Here is a 19,698-nt window from a genome sequence, read left to right as displayed (position 1 = left end):
AATCAGCTGCAGCTGTCTGATTGATTTTTTAGGGAGACCTGTAAAGACACCGTTACAGTAGTCAAGTCTACTGAAGATTTTTCCAAATCCTGCTGAGACATAAGTCCTTTAACCCTTGATATATTTTAAGGTGATAATAGGCTGATTTTGTAATTGTCTTAATGTGGCTGTTAAAATTCAGGTCAGATTCCATGACTACACCAAGATTTCTGGCTTTGTCTGTTGTTTTTAACATTGTCGTTTGAAGCTGTGCGTTGACTTTTAATCGTTCCTCTTTAGCTCCAAAAACAACCACCTCAGTTTTTTCTTCATTTAATTTAAGAAAGGTCTGGCACATCCAGTCGTTAATTTGTTCAGTGCACATATTCAGTTGTTGTATTGGGCTATAGTTCCCTGGCGATAAGGTTATGTAAATTTGTGTGTCATCCGCATAACTATGGTAACTTATTTTGTTGTTTTCCATAATCTGAGCCAGTGGAAGCATGTAGCTGTTGAACAGAAGAGGCCCCAGAACTGAGCCTTGGGGAACTCTGCACATCAAATTTGTATGCTCAGATGTATAATTACCTATAGACACAAAGTAGTCCCTATTCTTTAAATAGGATTCAAACCACTTTAGTACTGAGCCAGAAAGACCAACCCAGTTTTCCAATCGGTCAACTAATATGTCATGGTCGACCGTATCAAATGCAGCACTGAGATCAAGTAATACTAAAACTGAAATTTTGCCACTATCTGTGTTTAAGTGGATGTCATTAAAGACTTTAACAAGAGCCGTCTCAGTGCTGTGGTGTGGTCGAAAACCTGACTGGAAGGCATCAAAACTGTTGTTTAGTGATAAGAAAAGGTTGAGTTGTTGAAAAACCACTTTTTCTATGATTTTACTTAAAAATGGAAGGTTTGATATTGGCCTATAGTTGCTCATTAGTGTCGTGTCTAGATTGTTCTTTTTTAGGAGTGGCTTGATGACTGCAGTTTTTAGGGCCTGTGGGAAGATCCCTGAGAGAAGAGACGTGTTTACAATCTGTAGAAGATCAGAAGCCAAACAATTCGAAACATTTTTGAAAACACCTGTTGGTAGAATATCAAGGCAACAGGAGGAAGTTTTCAGATGTTGTATAATGTCCTCCAGGTTTTTATGGTTGATCGTATGAAATTGTGTCATGTTGGAATTTGTTTTGCGCGAACACTGTGATAACACATATCCTGTACTTGATATGGAGGCACTGACTTTTTGTCTAATTTTCAGAATTTTGTCTGTGAAGAAGGAGGCAAATTCATTGCTAGCCTTGGTAGACAATAGTTCAGATGCTACTGGTACTGGAGCGTTTGTTAATCTATCGACAGTAGCAAACAAAGCACGTGAATTATTATTGTTTCTGGCAATAATATCAGAGAAAAAGGACCGCCTTGCATTCCTTAGTTTCAAATTATAAATTCGAAGTCTCTCTTTATAGGTGTTATAATGGACCTGGAGATTAGTTTTTCGCCAACTGCGTTCGGCTTTTCGACACTCTCTTTTAGGTTAGGTTAGGGTTAACCCTAATGTCTGTGATTTTACTTCCTTGTAATGTTACTTCTGCTGTGAGCGGCATTTGAGAGTGGAGTCTTCTTTCTATATCATCGTCCACTTTGAGGACAAATGCGTTTGCCAGAAGATGAGTTGTCACAAAAACCGTCCGCATCCGGCCGTTGAACTCTACTACCAGGTGAGTTTTCTTCTTATTTGACTTTTTAATGTTGATTATTTGAATCCTCCCAGTCTGGACAGCAGCACTTTGAGCCTGAATAAAGAAAGATTGACATTAATAGTGAAGGTTTGGGACAAGCTGAATAGTACTGTACAAAAGATACTGTAAAGTCGTTGTATAGTATAGTTCAGTGTTTCCCAAAGTGTCTGCATTTGCAAAACATGAAATGTTTACCAGCCAATAAACTGAGCAGTGACAAGAGTAATCTTTGTCTTGTAAAGTTTGTGTATGATTTTATTTAATTAATTGTTCTGTTTTTGCATTGGTTCATAAGAATGTAGTTTATTTGCTTTTATGGACAAATGGCCATAACTTGAATTGTCTCATCCAACTAATAAACTGAGGAAGGTAAAAGGAGGAAAACCAAACATCATTAAAACAGAGACATCCCTGCAGCTACCTTGGAGGTTTTGGTGGATTGGGCTGGTTTCAGGGACACATCTTTATTCTCTGTCTTCTGTTCCATTGTTACGTCTCCAACAGAATCCATCTGAACAAAAACCACAATATTAATACACAGAAATAAATCCTCTAATTCATTTCCACAAGTTTAAAAACAAGTTCAGGGTGCAACTGCACTTCATATCAGGATGACTGTTTATGAACACCAAAAACAAAGGTAGGCTAAGGTTAGAGAGACTGCATCATGATGGTTAAAGAAATAAACCATCAAACAATCAGTAGACCTGTGGTGTTCTTCAGTCTCCTTCACATTCAATTATTCACAGATGACTGTTTCCTTTATTACGGATATCAATCTCGATGCAATCCTTGTTTTATCCTCACAATACTTACAGTAAAAGCACCACCCTAACTAAACATACATAGGTTGACTTTCACCACAGTGACCACAGTACTCAAAGTAAACCACATTCACCTTCTACAAATTCATCTTTTTCACCTTTTTAAGGTCTGTAATTTTTTTTTCCCCTTGTATTGTTGCTTCTGCTGTGAGGGGCATTTGAGAGCAGACTCTTCTTTCAAAATCATCGTCCACTTCGAGGCCAAATGCGCTTGCCAGAAGTCGATTTGTCAAAAAAAATGTCCGCTTCCTGCCGTTGAACTCTACCATCAGGTGAATGTTTGTGTTATTGGACTTTTTAATTCCCAATATTTGAATCTTTCCAGTCCAGACAGCAGCACTTTGATCCTAAATGAAGACAGATTGACATTCATAGTGAAGGTTTGAAAAGTACGGTACAAAAATCTAATTGATAAAGTAGTTGTGGAATTCAGGGGTTCCCAAAGTTCCCAAAGAACAGAGATGTCCCTGCTGCTACCTTGAAGGTTTTGGAGGGTGCAGCTAGTTTCAGGGATGAATCTTGCTCTTCTGTCTTCTGGTCGGGCTTCACATTTGCAACAGGATCCATCTGAACAAACCATAAGATTAAACAGAAAGAATTTCTCTAGTTCATTGTCACCACTCCCCACAACATTTTAAATATTTTGGAAGTTATAAAAGTCATGAAAAGTCGGTATACAAGCCGGAATGTCGTTATAAAGCTAAATGTTTTTTGAACTTTGATTGAAGTTTCTACATTAAAAAAAAATTTAGTAAGGTGCCAAAAAAAACTGTCAGAAATAACACCAAAAAATTCCATTAAAAGAACAGATTAATTCACAAAAGAGGATTGTGGTGTTTTTCTTAAATGTATATAATTGCATCTCAATTGCTGCCATTGTCATCTAAGTGGTCATTGGTCTAATTGTTTCACAAAACTTGAAGAAAGTGAAAGCACCACCCTAAATAAACAGTTAGGTGCACTTTTGGCACAACAACAGTAGTTAAAAGTAAACCGCATACCCTTCTACAAATATGCCTTTTTCACCTTTTTAATGTCCGTAACTTTTTTTCCTTGTAATGTTGCTTCTGCTGTGAGCGGCATTTGATAGCCGAGTCTCCTTTCAAAATCATCCTCCACTTCGAGGCCAAATGCGTTTGCCAGAAGTTGAGTTGTCACAATCACCGTCTTCCTCCGGCCATTGAACTCTACCACCAGGTAAGTTTTCTTCTTATTGGACTTTTTAATGTCCATTATTTGAATCCTCCCAGTCTGGACAGCAGTACTTGGAACCTGAATAAAGACATATTGACATTCATAAAGGTTTGAGACGAGCTTAAAAGTATACAGTGTACAAAAATCACTCCGATAAAGTAGTTGTATAGTTCAGTGGTTCCCCAAGTGTCCGCATTAAAGGAAGATTATGTCTGTTTGTGAACCACACAATAAGTAACAGCTTATAAATTAGGCAGAGAATAACGCAAGAATAACATCTAATGTCTTAACAGGTTTATCGTAGAATGTTTGATTATGTCTATGGTTTTATTTTATGGATATTTGAAATGTTTTTGAAGGGATGATTAGGAAGTGGTTGAACCTTGAATTGTCCCATTCTGCTTATAAACTGAAAAACATACAAACTGCTAACTTGATATGAAAGTCAAACACATTTTAAACAGATGTTAGCATCAGTAGAACAGAGTTGTCTCTTGCTACCTTGGAGGTTTTCATGGATTCAACTGGTTTCTGGGACGAATATTGCTCCTCTGTCTTCTTTTCAGTCTCCACGGCTGCAACAGGATCCATCTGAACAAATCACAAGATAAAAACACCATTACAAGGAATTCCTCTTGTTCATTTTCACAGGTTTAACAACAGATAATGTTCTATTGAGTGTCTATGGAACATATTGTCGTAGAGGATGAGATGATTTTGATGAAGACAGGATGTAGGCGATGATGATTGAACATAGGTATTTCATGTAGAGTTCTTTAGTGCGTTCGTATCATTTAAAAAATGGCCTGTGATCAACAACTTATATCTATTTATAGTTTGAAGAACATGTGATGCGATTGAAAGCTCCTGAAAGATATAGTAAGTAGTTTTGGGATCTTCAGGTACTACTATTTCCACTGCCAAGAATACATTGAAGTGCAAATATTTAATTCTAATAGTCCAATAGTATTTAATTATTAGTCATTTCTTTTCACATTATTTGAAGCTGATGCTTGATGTTTCAGGGATGAATCTTGCTCTTCTTTCTTCTGGTCGGGCTTCACATCTCCAACAGGATCCATCTGAACAAACCACAAGATTAAACAGAAAGAATTTCTCTAGTTCATTGTCACCACTCCCCAGAAAAGTTGTAATATTTTGGAAGTTATAAAAGTCATGAAAAGTCGGTATAAAGCTGGAATGTCCTTATAAAGCTAAATGTTTTAATCTTTGACTAAAGTTTCTACATAAAAAAAATTTAGTAAGGTGCCAAAAAAAACTCTCAGAAATAACACCAAAAAATTCCATTAAAGAACAGATTCATTCACAGAGGATTGTGGTGTTTTTCTTAAATGTACTGTATATAATTGCATCTCAATTGCTGCCATCATCGTCTAAGTGGTCATTGGTCTAATTGTTTCACAAAACTTGAAGAAAGTGAAAGCACCACCCTAAATAAACAGTTAGGTGGAATTTTGGCACAGCAACGATGGTACTTAAAAGTAAACCGCATACCCCTTCTACAAATACGCCTTTTTCACCTTTTTAATGTCTGTAACTTTTTTTCCTTGTAATGTTGCTTCTGCTGTGAGCGGCATTTGATAGCGGAGTCTACTTTCACAATCATCCTCCACTTCGAGGCCAAATGCGTTTGCCAGAAGTTGAGTTGTCACAAACACCGTCTGGCTCCGGCCATTGAACTCTACCACCAGGTAAGTTTTCTTCTTATTGGACTTTTTAATGTCCATTATTTGAATCCTCCCAGTCTGGACAGCAGTACTTGGAACCTGAATAAAGACAGATTGACATTCATATTAAAGGTTTGAGACGAGCTTAAAAGTATACAGTGTACAAAAATCACTCCGATAAAGTAGTTGTATAGTTCAGTGGTTCCCCAAGTGTCAGTAGAACAGAGTTGTCTCTTGCTACCTTTGAGGTTTTTATGGATTCAACTGGTTTCAGGGACGAATCTTGCTCCTCTGTCTTCTTTTCAGTCTCCACCGCTCCAACACGATCCATCTGAACAAATCACAAGATAAAAACACCATTACAAGGAATTCCTCTTGTTCATTTCCACAGGTTTAACAACAGATAATGTTCTATTGAGTGTCTATGGAACATATTGTCGTAGAGGATGGGATGATTTTGATGAAAACAGGATGTAGGCGATGATGATTGAACATAGGTATTTCATGTAGAGTTCTTTAGTGCGTTCGTATCATTTAACAACTTATATCTATTTATACTTTGAAGACCAAGTGATGCGATTGAAAGTATAGTAAGTGGTTTTGGGATCTTCAGGTACTACTATTTCCACTGTCAAGAATACTTTGAAGTGCAAATATTTAATTCTAATAGTCTAATAGTATTAAGTTATTAGTCATTTCTTTTCACATTATTTGAAGCTGATGCTTGATGTTTCAGGGATGAATCTTGCGTCTCGGTCTTCTTCTTGGGCTTTGCAGCATTAACAGGATCCATCTAAACAAACATTACACAACATTAGAAAGAATTACTGTAGTTCATTTTCAAGTTTAAAAACCGATAAGTCTGATCTGTTGATTGTCTACGTAACGTATTGTACCATCACTTTAAAGCTGGCTGTTTTATCACCAATCCGCTTATTATAAAATACATCTCACCTTCCTTTTTCTCTTATTTGTGCACTGAGCAGAACTCTGCACAACTTTCCCAGCCAAGGCTTTTGTGCCAAGTGTACTGATGGTTTTCTTCTGGATAGAAACAAAGAGCGTAAAAATAATACACATTTTTATATATGTATATATATATATATATATATATAAAATAAATATCTGGTTAAATCTTTTCACAGCATCAGGGTGTCGTATTATTAACCTTTGCCTTTCTCACCTGGTCAGGTTGGCAACTCTTCAGTTGATCTTACAAAGAAGAAACAAACATAAGTTTTGTTGCAAACTGTCGATGATTTTAAGGTAAAACCTTTTTATTTTTGTATTTCAGAGGATCCTAAACATGGTTTGCTTGGTGTTATTTGGTTACTATTCATTATGAAAGTCATCAGTTTATCAGAAGTTTATCAGTGATACAAAAAAAACTATATTCATGACACAATAATAATGTTCTCACGACAGCCAATGTAAAAACCAAACTCTTAATGACAGTTTAATGTAATGTTAACACATAAAGCAAAATAGTTTATTACGGTTTGATAATTGGGCCTGGACATATTTATGACAGGTGACGTTGTCTAGTTTAATGTCGAGTTGCCATAACACAGAGATTGTTGTCTGCGCTAAAGTCAAGTTGTCATGAGAAAGATATCTCAAAAATATCTAAAAGTGTCATAATTTACTGAATGACAACAGTCATGAACACTCAAAATGACTCCTTCATGTTCATGATAGGTGTCATGTCAGTCTTATGCACACCTCTTCAAATAAAGTGTTACCGTAATACTTTATACGTCATTGAGTTTGATTTCCTTTAGTTGACCTACCAGCTGCAGGTTTTTGCTTTTTGGCCACTGATCCGAAGTCAATTGAAAGTTTTGTCATTGTCCCTGAAAAAGACATTAAAAAGGTAAACAAACACACCAATTGAAAATTATTCTTTCATTTAGCATTTTTCAGAAATGGTTAAGTGAGTGTCTGAAATGATCTTCATGGTTCTACTAGACATGACTCTTTTTTGGTACCAGTACTGTCTCGTTTTGTTTTCCACTGCAGATAGTCACTGTAGGCGGTGTTCTCAGTTGATCCCCAAAGCGCCGCCACGTGACTCTACCGTGACATTTTCAACGCAACACACGCTGAGTTATTTCATCGTTAACCAAACAGAGGGACATGTTCATCAATTGTACAGCTGTTGTTGGCTGTTTAAAAATATGCTTTTTTTTAAGATGTCTCGTGTCGTACTACTGACTATTCTGTCTAAGAACTTCACCTACTTGTATCAGCTAAGCTTGCTTGGAACCTCGACCGAAGTGGTACCAAAAAAAAAGTAGCAAGTATATATCGATTTACACCTTTAATCGTATCAACTCTTTAAACCTTTTTTTCCCTGGCGTTGTTTCTTCAGTTTCTCCACAAAGGGGCGCAGCGGCTCTTGGACTGCAGCATCGTTCCTTGGTATATTCTTCATTATTTTATCTATTTTAGAGATAGACCCTTCTGTCCCATAGTACTGAACGATTAAATCAGGGATATATTCTCTGGCCTTGCCAGTCTTCACTCCTTGAGGGATTTTGACCAGATTAAACAGCATCTTCCTGAATTCTGGCTCAGTCAGCTGCTCCAGGATGGAGCTCAGGGCTGGTTTCCACTTTGCCTCTAAAAGCTTCAATGACATCTACAACACAGAGAGAGACAAATGAACAACATTTGCAAATTAAAAACAGAAGCCTAGCAAAGAGGAAACAACTCAAACATTACACTGACTACACACTGAGTTTAGTTGTATTTCTGCCTCAAAGAGAACTTATGTAGGTATATTTTATTGTACGTCTTGTTGTTCCTTCTTTTCCAATCTGTAGATATATATATATAGTTTTAATAAACACTTATCATTACTGATTTAATTTGCTCAAAATGCCTTCTGATCTACAATCAAAATTTTGCCTTCCAGTCCACACTAAACTACTATAACAGCCAACATGTACAGTCTCATGTTTTAATGTCTTTGTTCATTATTTGTGATGTAAAAACATCAGATTTCCACACAGAACTACCAGTATCCCGTTTAGATTTTGTTCTGAGAGCAGCCAAACAGGACAAAGAAAACAGAAATGAGAAAAGAGTGTCTGGTTGCAGACCTCCTCCGTCAGAACACAAAACAAAATAAAACTCTTGCGGTGAAATTAGCTTGGTCGTTGATATATATTTGAATGGCAAACTCGATTCCTTTTAAGGATTCAGGTTATTCTGAGTCACTCACTAAACTGATCTGGTTGTGCGAGTCACTTGAGTCAGTATTGATCTACATGCGAGCCGAGGCGAGCTTGCAATGCTTCGGACTGTCTGCTCGACCTAATTGCATTTTAATTTATTACATTTATACACCAAACCTACAGTAGGCCTAGCTAGGCTACGTGCATAACATTGTATGTTATTTCAGAAGTGAAAGAATGGCTTTTGTTGTGGATTTGCTTTACCCTGAGCTCGAGGAGAGACTTCACTCACTCGTCTCTGCTACAGATCCACTCATGACAACATAGCCGGCTGATTGACTGACTCACGTGAGGACTCATGAGTCATGATTGAAACAGGAGACGTCTCCTACATTCTAAAACCAGGAGATTCGACCAGCTGAGTCGCTGCAAAACCATCAGCTGGTTTGAGTTGAGCTGAGATGGGCCGGTTCAGACCGCTGCAATTTTTCCTTGCGATGTTCTAAAACGGTTTTGCAAATCTTTGGTCCGAAAAGGGCTTAAGTAATCAAACATTGTAAAGTACAAAACGAATAATTAAATTCTTAATACAGCATTTACTTTGCTGAAGTAACAGATGTCTTATACAGACGCAACTTACTTTTTTCCAAAATACAATAAACTATGTGTTGCAACATTGTCAGCAAAATATAAAACTTTTTTTGTTTACTTGTGTTGGTTAAATCTAAATGTATTTTCTTCAAATAATTAGCCTTTTATATCATGAGCTTCAACAATTTGTTCAAGATATTTATCATATATAAAGTATTCTGTTGGCTTCCTGTAAAATCCAGGATTGAATTTAAAATCCTTCTCCTGACCTACAAAACTCTAAATGGTCAAGCACCATCATATTTAGAAGAGCTCCTAATACCTTATTGTCCCACTAGAGCACTGCGCTCCCAGAATGCAGAGTTACTGGTGGTACCTAGAGTCTCTAAAAGTAGAATGGGAGCCAGAGCCTTCAGTTATCAGGCTCCTCTCCTATGGAACCAGCTCCCGATCTGGGTTCGGGGGGCAGAAACTGAATGAACTTAAAACTTTCCTATTTGATAAAGCTTATAGTTAGGGAGTGAGGAGTGGCAGTGTCCACCTATCTAGCCCACCTGATTCTCTTCATAATTGTTATATTAATAACATATAACAAAATTAGAGGGAGGCAGGCCAGCACAGCCCGATACAGCAGGGGAGAGTTCAAAGCCCGAACAGGCTCCTCTCCTTATGACCTGTCTCTCTTAGTTATGCTGTTATAGTTCTAGACTGCCAGGGGACTTCCTTACTTCCTTTGACACACTGAGCTGCTCTCTCCCTTTCTATTACCATTTGTGTGCATCCCGTCCCAGAAATGCTTGTTACTAATCCTAGCTTCTGGGGAGTTTACTCCCCGGAGTCCTTATGTTTTTTCCCCCAGTGTCATGCTGCGTCCTGCTGAACCCTGCTGCTTCCTGCTACGTCCATCCATGTTCTGCTGGGCCACGCTACATCCTGCAGCGCCCTGCACTACTACGACTACCATTTGAAGTAACTGTTCCATTATTAATTTGACTATTATCGCCACTGTTCATCATATCCCCAACCGGCCCGTCAGACACCGCCTACCAAGAGCCTGGGTCTGTCCGAGTTTTTCCTCGCCACTGTCGCACTGCTTGCTCTTGAGGGAATTACTGTAATTGTTGGGGCTTTGTAAATTATAGAGTGTGGTCTAGACCTACTCTATCTGTAAAGTGTCTCGAGATAACTATTGTTATGATTTGATACTATAAATAAAATTGAATTGAAAAATTGAATTGAATTGAATTGAATTGTGCTATTACAGTAGATGGTCCCACATAACTCCTTTATTTATATATATATATATATGTACACAAATGTGCAGTAACGTTGACACTTCAACTTGAAGACCAACCGCCAACTCCAACTTAAAACTGTAAACATCAGCTTGACCACAGAACACAGCTGGAGAGGTGTGAGAGAAGAAGAAAGGAGAGAGATCAGGTTTTGGTTTGGAAGTCACTTTAGTCAGTTGTCTTCTTGGCAGTCACACTAGGTCACGTATTATCTTCTATCTGCAAGTTATATAACCAGTCTACGTCATCCACAAATATAAGTTATGCTGCCTTCACGTGCCAGTCGGAAGATCCTACTTCCCACTTGTGAAGTTGAAATTATAAGTACCTTATGTTCAAGTGCTTTGTTGTCAGCGCAAAAATCAGAAAAACGCGAACACAAGGTTCATTCTCACCTGCTTCTTGGGGCTAGACTAGTCTCCGAATTTCAGCCTTGAAATTATGAGATGAGGGTGTGTTCAATGAGTCGGCAACTCGTATTTACCATAATTCTGATATTACGTGAAGGCAGCATAAAATGCAACATCAGAAACTATAGCCACTGACAGCACATGTACACAAAAAAGTAGCCCATCAGTAAACAACTACTACTACTGGCCAGCTGTCGTCACGGGAGAGGACTGCTGCCTCTTGTCGAAACCTTCTAAGAGATGAGGTGTTCAGACGATCTGGCCGCCGCTGCCGGACCGTTCGAACACAAACATGGACGGACCATCCTTCCTACAGAGTAAAAAATCTTCCTTTCCTTGTCGATCTGAAACTGTTACTGACTCCTCTGTTCCTGTCACCGGCCATTCATAATCCTCCGCTCCCCAACCACTCTTCCCCCCAATCACAATAATCATCGATGATTCATTCTCCCGACGCATGCGATTCTTTTATGCGATCACACACTGCCTTCTAGGAGCTAAGGTTGCAGACATCCATGCTAAAGTTGTGGACCTGATACCCGTCAGGTAGTCCACTGTGGACACAATGACATGTCCTATCGTGAAAGTGAAGAAAGATTTTAACACTCTTATTGATTGATTTACTGGGAAATCGTTTTTTTATTTTGGGCCCACTTCCCACTCTAGGTCATGGAAAAAACCTTTTTAGCAGACTCCTTGGCCTCAACACCTGGCTTCAGAATGCCTGCAATCTTCACAACATAGGTTCATTGACAATTTTAATCTGTTTTAGGAACGTGGCTCTCTGTTCAGCAGGGATGGAATTCATCCTAACGCACGGGGCAGCCAGATTCTATGTGGAAATATACAGCATGCCGTGCAGATGCAGTGGAATGACTGACGGTTCACATCCCAAAAAGACACGCTCAAACACAATTCCCAAAACTCTACTAGTCCACAAAACAGCTATATCATTCCAGTTATTATTAGAAACAGACCACACAAAGTGGTGAAGGAGCAATACAATAAGACACATTCAACTGCTAACGTCAGAGGAGGCAGGGTTGCTATTTTGTTTATAAACTCATTCCTATGCACGCAATTATCCATTGGAAATTTTCCTTCCTTTGTGTATGTGGCTCTTCAGCTAAGGTCCAGTAATAGAGCTATATTTATAAATATCTACAGACCACCCAAGTACTGTGCAGTCTTTTTTGATGATTTTGCTGAACTACTGTATATGATCTGTGTTGGCTTTGACTATATAATTGTTACGGGTGATTTCAACATTTATGTCGACAACCCTGAGGATAGACGTACAAAGGTACTGTATTGTATCTTTGATAATTATGGGCTGACTCAACATGTGACTACGGCCACACACAACAAGGGTCACATCTTGGACTTAATTATCTCTAAAGGTTTGAACATTTCCAATGTTGTATTGCTCTCTCTGATCATTCATGGGTGTTTTTAACAGCTCTATAACTGTGAAAAAAATTGTTCAAACAGAGGTAATCAGAAAACGATACATCACTGAAAGCACCAGTGAAAAATTCATTCAGCTTTTCTCCTCCACAACTGCCCCCTCTGGAGCCTCAGTAACTGAGCTTGTAGATAATTTCAATTGTAGAATATCAACTATGATTGACACCATTGCTCCCGGTTATCAAACCCTCCAGTACCAGTAGCATCTGAACTTTTGTCCACCAAATCATGCAATAACTTTGCCATCTTCTTTAGTGAAGAAATTCAGTCAGTGCATCCATATCAAGTAGAGAATATGTGTTGTCTCAATGTTCAAGCAAAACAAGTTGCCATATGACACAATTTCAAATGATTCACCAAGGTAAACTGGCGGATATCAAACAAAATCTGAAAACCTCTTCCTGTTCCCTTGATGTTTTACCAACTGGCTTTTTCAAAAATGTTTCGAATTGTTTGGCCTCAGATCTTTTACAGAGTGTAAAAATGTCTCTTCAAGCAGGTATCTTCCCACAGACGTTAAAAACTGCAGTAATCAAGCCACTCTTAAAATAGAACAACCTAGATACGTTACTAATGGACAACTACAGACCTATGTCAAACCTCCCATTTTTAAGTAAAATTATTGAAAAAGCAGTTTTTCAACAAATAAACCTTTTATTGTCCCAAAACAATATTTTTGATGCCTTACAGTCAGGTTTCCGACCACATCACAGCACTGAGACAGCTCTTCTCAAAATCTTTAATGACATCCACTTAAACACAGATAGTGCGCTACAGTCTTAGTATTACTAGATCTCAGTGCTGCATTTGACACGGTTGACTATGACATATTATTAAACAGACTGGAAAACTGGGTAGGCCTTTCTGGAACAGTACTAAAGTGGTTTGAATCCTATTTAAAGAATCAATAATTATTATGTGTCAATAAGTAACTATGCATCTGAGCGCACAAGTTTGACATGTGGAGTTCCCCAAGGCTCCATCCTGGGACCTCTACTGTTTTTACATCTACATGCTGCCCCTAGGTAAAATCATGGAAAACAACAACATAGGCTATTACAGTTATGCAGATGACACAGAGATTTATATAACCTTGTCACCCGGGGACTACAGTCCAATACAACAACTGGCCAGGTGCATTGAACAAACCAACGATTGGATGTGGCAGAATTTCCTAAAATTACACGAAGATAAAGATAGGATAAAAGATAAAAGATCATTTTTGGACCAAAAAATTAACGATTAAAAGTAAACGCTCATCTTCAATCAACAATTTTAAAAACAACAGACAAAACAAGAAATCTTGGCATAATTATGGACTCTGATCTGAATTTTAACAGCCACTTTAAGTCAGTAACAAAATCTGCCTATTATCACCTCAAAAATATAGCAAGGGTAAAAGGACTTATGTGCCAGCAGGCTTTGGAAAAACCTATCCATGCTTTTATCGTCAATAGACTCGACTACTGCAACGGTGTCTTTACAGGTATTCCTAAAAAGTCTATTAAACAGCTGCAGCTGATTCAGAACGCTGCTGCACGAGTCCTTACCAGCACCAAGAAAGTAGATCAAATCACTCCAGTTCTGAAGTCCTTACACTGGCTTCCTGTGCACCAAAGAATAGATTTCAAAATACTAATGCTAGTTTATAAATCACTAGGATTTAGGACCAATTTACCTTTCGAATCTGCTAATACACTATGAGCTGCAGAGATCTTTGATATCATCAGGGACAGGTCTGCTTGCCATCCCCAGAGTTGGAATAAGAAAGGGGGAAGCTGTGTTCGGCTTCTACGGTCCGTACATCTGGAATAAACTACCAGTAAACTACAGGTCGGCCCCGAATCTCAGCTCTTTTAAATCAAGGCTAAAGATCTTTCTTTTTAACACTTCCCTTTCTTAATTAATTGCACTCCATTGTGAATTTACTCTTGTATTCAATATACTTTTTATTTTGTTATCGTTTATATTTTCATAATAACTGCTTTCTATTTGTTATCAATTTGTATTATTATTATTAGTTTTGACAGTGTCTTTATGGCTTATGTAAAGGACTTTGAATTGCATTGCTGCTGAACTATGCTATACAAATAAAATTGCCTTGCCTGCCTTGCCTTACTACTTACAGTATTTACATATTGAAATTGGCAGCAACTTTAACCATTAACAAATGCAAGAATCAAGCATTTAAACATTTTGAATAAAAGCAGATTAGTCACCTACCTTTGCACAGTGGTATCAGGTTGCCCACGTTGTCCTACAAGTTGAGACAGTTTGCTGCAAATTAAAGGAAGTTAACAACATGTTATTTCCTGTCCTGACCGGTTTGAAAGTGGAGGTGTTATGATAGTGGATGTATACAGTACAGCAACAATGCACTAAAATACTCCATACACCTATTATGGAAAATGTTTGTATCATAGTTACAAAAAATAACAGAATTTTATTAAATGAATTACCCTTTGTATTTACAGTTGAAATGATTTATATCTTGGTTTTCACAAAAACAGTAAAACCACTTTACATTCTGTATGGTTTTAAGATTTTAAGTTTTTTTAACAATAAAAGTAACATAGAAATGCACTGATCTATAACAAAAAAAAATCATTGTCACAATTATCTTTTTTTTCTAATGACAATGTAATCGTACGTAATCAACCCCACTCAGGCTTAAACACATCTAAATAAATAAATAATAATAATTCTGCCTTACTATTACATGTGTAGTCAGATAACCAAACACACTGTATGGAATATCCTTAAACTTGAAGGTGATAAATATCTTAACATCATGTTTATTTTAAACATGATGTATTAAGCGTAATGCAATGTTTGTTAACATTTAAGCTTACAACATATGACTCTTGCTCTTAGCTAACAAACTGAGGCAGTGGGCCGTATGAAAACTGGCCACTGGCCGTGATTGGCCCCTGGGCCAGACTTTGGACATGCCTGTGTTAGAGCAAAAGTAGCATGGAGTATTGGAATAATGGAGTAATGGGGAAAGCAAGGCATATTTTGATCGATAAAGAACTTTATATTTTGTATAGTTCACTTGTGTTGCCATATTTATATTACTGTGTTAAAGTTTGGGGCATTACCTACAAAACCACCTTACAATCACTAAGCACGCTACAAAAAAAGAGCCACTTCGCTAGTAAACAATGTTGGATATCATGAGCACACCTATATACTGTATTTAAAATGACACACCTTAAAGCTGAAAGATCTGGTAGAATTTAAGAATGCACACAAAAATCTATGAAGCAAAAAATAAACAGGTGCCTGGAAATATACAACTGTTTAACATAACAGCTCATATTATGCTGTTGAAATTAAGTGTCTCGATACACAACATTAAAACGACTTAACATTCTGTAAGAGATTTTGAAAAGTAATCAATTTCTGAGGCTGTGAGCAAAATAATCAGATTTATTTGCTAAATATGACATATTTTTTCCAGTTTTAAGTTGCTCTCAGTGTTGCACAGAATGAAGATAGAAACACAACATACATACAACAAGGAGAACAAAGCTGAAAAACAGGTAAAATTACACATTTTAGTTAACCCTCGTATTATGTTGAAAAAAAATTACATTGATGATGTTACGGGTCAAAATGACCCGTACAGTGTAAATACACTCAAAAACAATTTTTACCAATTATTTAGTGAAAATATTTCCGGTATACACTTGCATATTCCATGCATAGCTAGATTTGGCATCATAGGATGCCCATATTTTGATGCCATACTTGGCAGGCTTGTTGGGCATGTACTGTCAGCGCCCCCTGAATGGAACAAGGCATTCGTCTACAGTAACATGGGGACCAGGATTGTACAAGACAGGTAATATTTCGACCCATTTATCACATACATCTCTGATTGCAGCTAGTTTGACTCTTTCACGTCAACCAGCTCTGGTGTTGCGGAACACCCGAGCTATCATGAATTGACTCCAAAGACATTGTTGCTCGAAATATTGGCCTTCCACTCTCTTCATTCCACAGACTGGCAGTTGCTTTTCCCTTTTACTTGTACACTCCAGCTAATACCAGGATTTCAGTGCATGCATGCAAGTCAATCTGATCCAGTGGCTTCCATTTCTCTTGAAGTACACACCTCCCCTGCAAGTTGGTCATGTCCACTATGATACTCTCTATTGGTTGGGATATGAAGAGATGAAATGGTGATTGAATATCATCAACTAGTGTGGCAGAAAATCTCATTTTGATGACAGTCTGCCTTGACTTCAGTGTGGTGATGTTGTTACCATCTTTAGCTGTCCAGGTCCCCTCTGTTGAGCATGATTACTGCCCATTGTTTTCAGCTGAACCAGACTGGTCCTCTGAATCCTCTTTATCATAGGAAAATTCACAATCCAGATCATCACTAGCATTGTCCTCGGTCTCTGAAAGATCCTCTGACTCTTCAACCTCTTCCTCTACATCACTATTACCATCACAAATCAGTGCTAAAGCTTGTTCAGTTGCAAATCTTTTGTAGTGTACGTGTCAAAGAGATGACATTACAACAGTGAAGAGGACAAGCTTGAGAATCCTCCTTCACACACACACACACACACACACAGGGTTGTAAATGGGTTTTGAAAGTCTCTGGGTCAAAATGACCCACAACATCATCTTTGTATACAAACTCTGAACAGACATTCCACTACACATCAGTGTGTCTGATGATCTGAAGTTTACACTGTTTCAACGTTTAGAGTCAGCAATGTTTTATTAGACTCGGTAGTATAACATGTCCCTGCTGCCCGTGAAGAGGATGCAAATTGGCAACAGGCCTGCAGAACTTAGCACAACAGAAAGTTTTACTCAATGTATTGCTCCTTCAAAAAGGTATTTTAACAGGTAAAAAGTCCTGTGTGGACTATAATCGGTCAGATCTAAACCCTATTTATTAAATCAGGTCATTTTTAAGGCAGAAAAAACCTTTCAAACACAAAATAGAAGCTGCCATCACTTTAAGGCAAGTGGAAAAAGGACTGGATTTATTATAATCTTGGGCACAGGACACTCCCACAGACAGCAATTACTTGCACAACCCCCGGTTTTATCGTAGGCAGTTAGTCATTTTCTAGCACACATGGGAACTTTAAGGTGACCCATCACAGGTTTTGGCATGGTTAGCACTTTAAGCACCGACTTGAAATGTGCGAAACATTTTGGTTAGTTCTGTGATTTGCTTTTTCTGTAGTCTACCGTGTGTTTATCCTGAAATGCTTTGAGAAGAATGACAATAATAAATGTTTATGGGAGCAGCCATAAGTACAGCCTGTTTAAATCTCCATATTTTGTCCTTTATTGACAAACTACAACTTACAGTCGGTTCATTAATGTACACAAAGCAGTTCAGTAACACACAAAAACAGTGAGCCGTGTGCAGTCCTTATTATCAGCCTCTTCATGGGACAGATGAACAGCTTATAGAGATTCATATCAGTCACCACTGAAATCAGAGTGTAAACAGAACATGCTGCTAATCTCCTCTCAGACTCTTCACCTTTTTTCCTTGTTTGGACCATACGTTTAGATAGATAGGTAGTAATACATTTTTCCAAATACACTAGCAACAAAGTCAATGAATGGTTACTCACTTTGTTCTTCTCTTCAACCACCGATCGTTGTGTTCTTTGAAATTAGAGGAAGTGAAATGGGCTCTCACTGCAAGAAAGACACTTTGTCTGAATTTGTTTGTAGCAGAAACCAACTTAAATAATGTTTTAAAGCCGTCTCTCCACTCTCGTAAAATAGATTAGAGTGGATTTTTAATCATCATATTGTATTTATTTTTTTATTTTCCAACTTTGACAGTTAATCCTTCATAACATCCTGTTTCAGACTCAAAGTTCCCCCCTCCGGTGACAATGGTTTATCCCACAAAAAAAAAGCCATACATACACATACTGGACAAAGTTAAAGCTACACTATGTTTGTTGTGCTGTCAGTTGGTGTGCAGGATGAATTAGCTTTCAAACATCGACATCGTTTTGCAGTTCATCCTCAGAAAGCAATCTGGACGTAAACAAAGACAAGTATTTATCCCAAAACTAAAGATCTAAGTTTTTAACAAACAAAAAGACTCACACAAACAAAGTATTTTCAATTTTTTTCTTCTGCGTCTTTATACTTTTACTTGGACAAATATAGTCAACTAACAAATCCGGGTGTATTATAGATTAAGATAATACTTTAATTAGATTAAAACTAGAATATTAGAATTAGAATAAACTGTATAGTAAAAAAAAATCTTCTCAAGCTGCAACATTAAAGTGATAAACACATTGAATGCACATTTTCTTTTCTCTTAATTTCAAGATGTCAGAACTTTGAGATTCTCTTAATACAGTAAACATCTGCAATTTATCTTTCTTTGCTGAATTCATCATGTTTCTAGAGTTAACAGTTACGTATAAACTTCTTGACGATAGAGTTATAAATGATGAGGAAATGCAGTCAGTCAGAACAAAAACCAGAGCAGACAAAGCCCGAGAAGTAGACATGGTGCAAAGAAAAGGAACTAAAGCCAGGTTGATCCACTGCTTTCCAGAGAGCTGAAAATAATCTGAAGCTAAATCAAGAAACTGTGGAGTGTGATGATGAATCTCTAAAATAACTGATTAACTATTGTCATCTTTAGATTAGAATCTTTTAAAGCTTGTTTTATTAAGTGAATTTTGATTTTTTTAAGATTATATTTTGGGAATTTTAGGCCTGTATTATATAGGACAGTTGAAGATGTGAAAGGGGAGAGAGAGAGAAAGAGAAGGGGAATGACATGCAGCAAAGGGCCGCAGGTCGGAGTTGGACCTGCGGCCGCTGCAACAAGGACTGAGCCTTTGTACATGGGGCGCACACTCTACCAGGTGAGCTATCCAGGCTCCCTGTGAACTTTGATTTTAAAGTGATTCACAGAGGAAAACATGTTGTTCTTTGTTTCAGCCACTAGATGGAGGCAGAACTTCACAGATGGACAAAGATGCAGATGTTAAAATCTGAAGAAGAAAAAATTGAGATAATAAAATAAATACCGCTTAATGCAGCGTAGCTGTTTCAATTAATTTTATTCATAGTGTCAAATCATAACATCTGTACAGAGCCCTGCAGGTGACAGGAACGATTATTTCTTTAAAAGTGTGCGCACAATTTTTAACTTGCACGTGCGTTTTACTAAAGCGCATGCACGCTTTAAATAAGTTGCACGTACACTTTATGCCTACCAAACACTAGAAGACTTTGAACAGACATTGAAAAGACTAGTCTGACACCATCTCACTTTTAAAACATTATTTAGAGCAACAG

The 19,698-nt window shown here is 37.7% G+C and overlaps 2 protein-coding genes across 4 annotated transcripts in view; both read right to left on the bottom strand.

The window, feature by feature from the left end:
• LOC120543671 overlaps positions 1-19,698 on the bottom strand; it is a 620,163-nt gene that overhangs the window by 190,524 nt on the left and 409,941 nt on the right. The gene's annotated exons all lie outside the window — the stretch shown is intronic.
• On the bottom strand, positions 1,334-18,159 carry LOC120543673. 2 transcript variants are annotated; one of them, XM_039776826.1, is made up of 16 exons: positions 17,994-18,159; positions 14,602-14,655; positions 7,780-8,077; positions 7,227-7,289; positions 6,620-6,648; positions 6,391-6,480; positions 6,143-6,229; positions 5,678-5,767; positions 5,290-5,535; positions 4,744-4,830; positions 4,250-4,339; positions 3,581-3,826; positions 3,032-3,121; positions 2,653-2,901; positions 2,152-2,241; positions 1,334-1,784 (listed from the first exon to the last, which is right to left on the bottom strand). In XM_039776826.1, exons 3-16 carry the CDS (start codon positions 8,075-8,077, stop codon positions 1,521-1,523), a joined length of 2,019 nt encoding a protein of 672 aa, XP_039632760.1. In that variant the 5' UTR covers positions 14,602-14,655; positions 17,994-18,159; the 3' UTR covers positions 1,334-1,520. The 2 variants fall into 2 exon arrangements, with proteins under 2 accessions (XP_039632760.1, XP_039632761.1); XM_039776827.1 differs by having other exon boundaries at positions 6,391-6,477.

This window comes from Perca fluviatilis, chromosome 16, assembly GCF_010015445.1.
Source record: "Perca fluviatilis chromosome 16, GENO_Pfluv_1.0, whole genome shotgun sequence".
NCBI classification, from domain to species: Eukaryota; Metazoa; Chordata; class Actinopteri; order Perciformes; family Percidae; genus Perca; species Perca fluviatilis.
Note: the sequence above shows the minus strand (reverse complement) of the source record. Positions and strands in the feature narration are given on the sequence as shown.

Excerpts from the sequence above, each read along its gene's own strand:
- LOC120543673 (XM_039776826.1), bottom strand. The coding sequence starts at position 8,077 with ATGTCATTGAAGCTTTTAGAGGCAAAGTGGAAACCAGCCCTGAGCTCC. Across the intron at positions 4,831-5,289 it reads AAGTTACAGACATTAAAAAG|ATGGATCCTGTTGGAGATGT; the intron begins GTGAAAAAGGCG and ends TGGTTTGTTCAG. Across the intron at positions 2,242-2,652 it reads AAATTACAGACCTTAAAAAG|ATGGATTCTGTTGGAGACGT; the intron begins GTGAAAAAGATG and ends GTTTTTGTTCAG.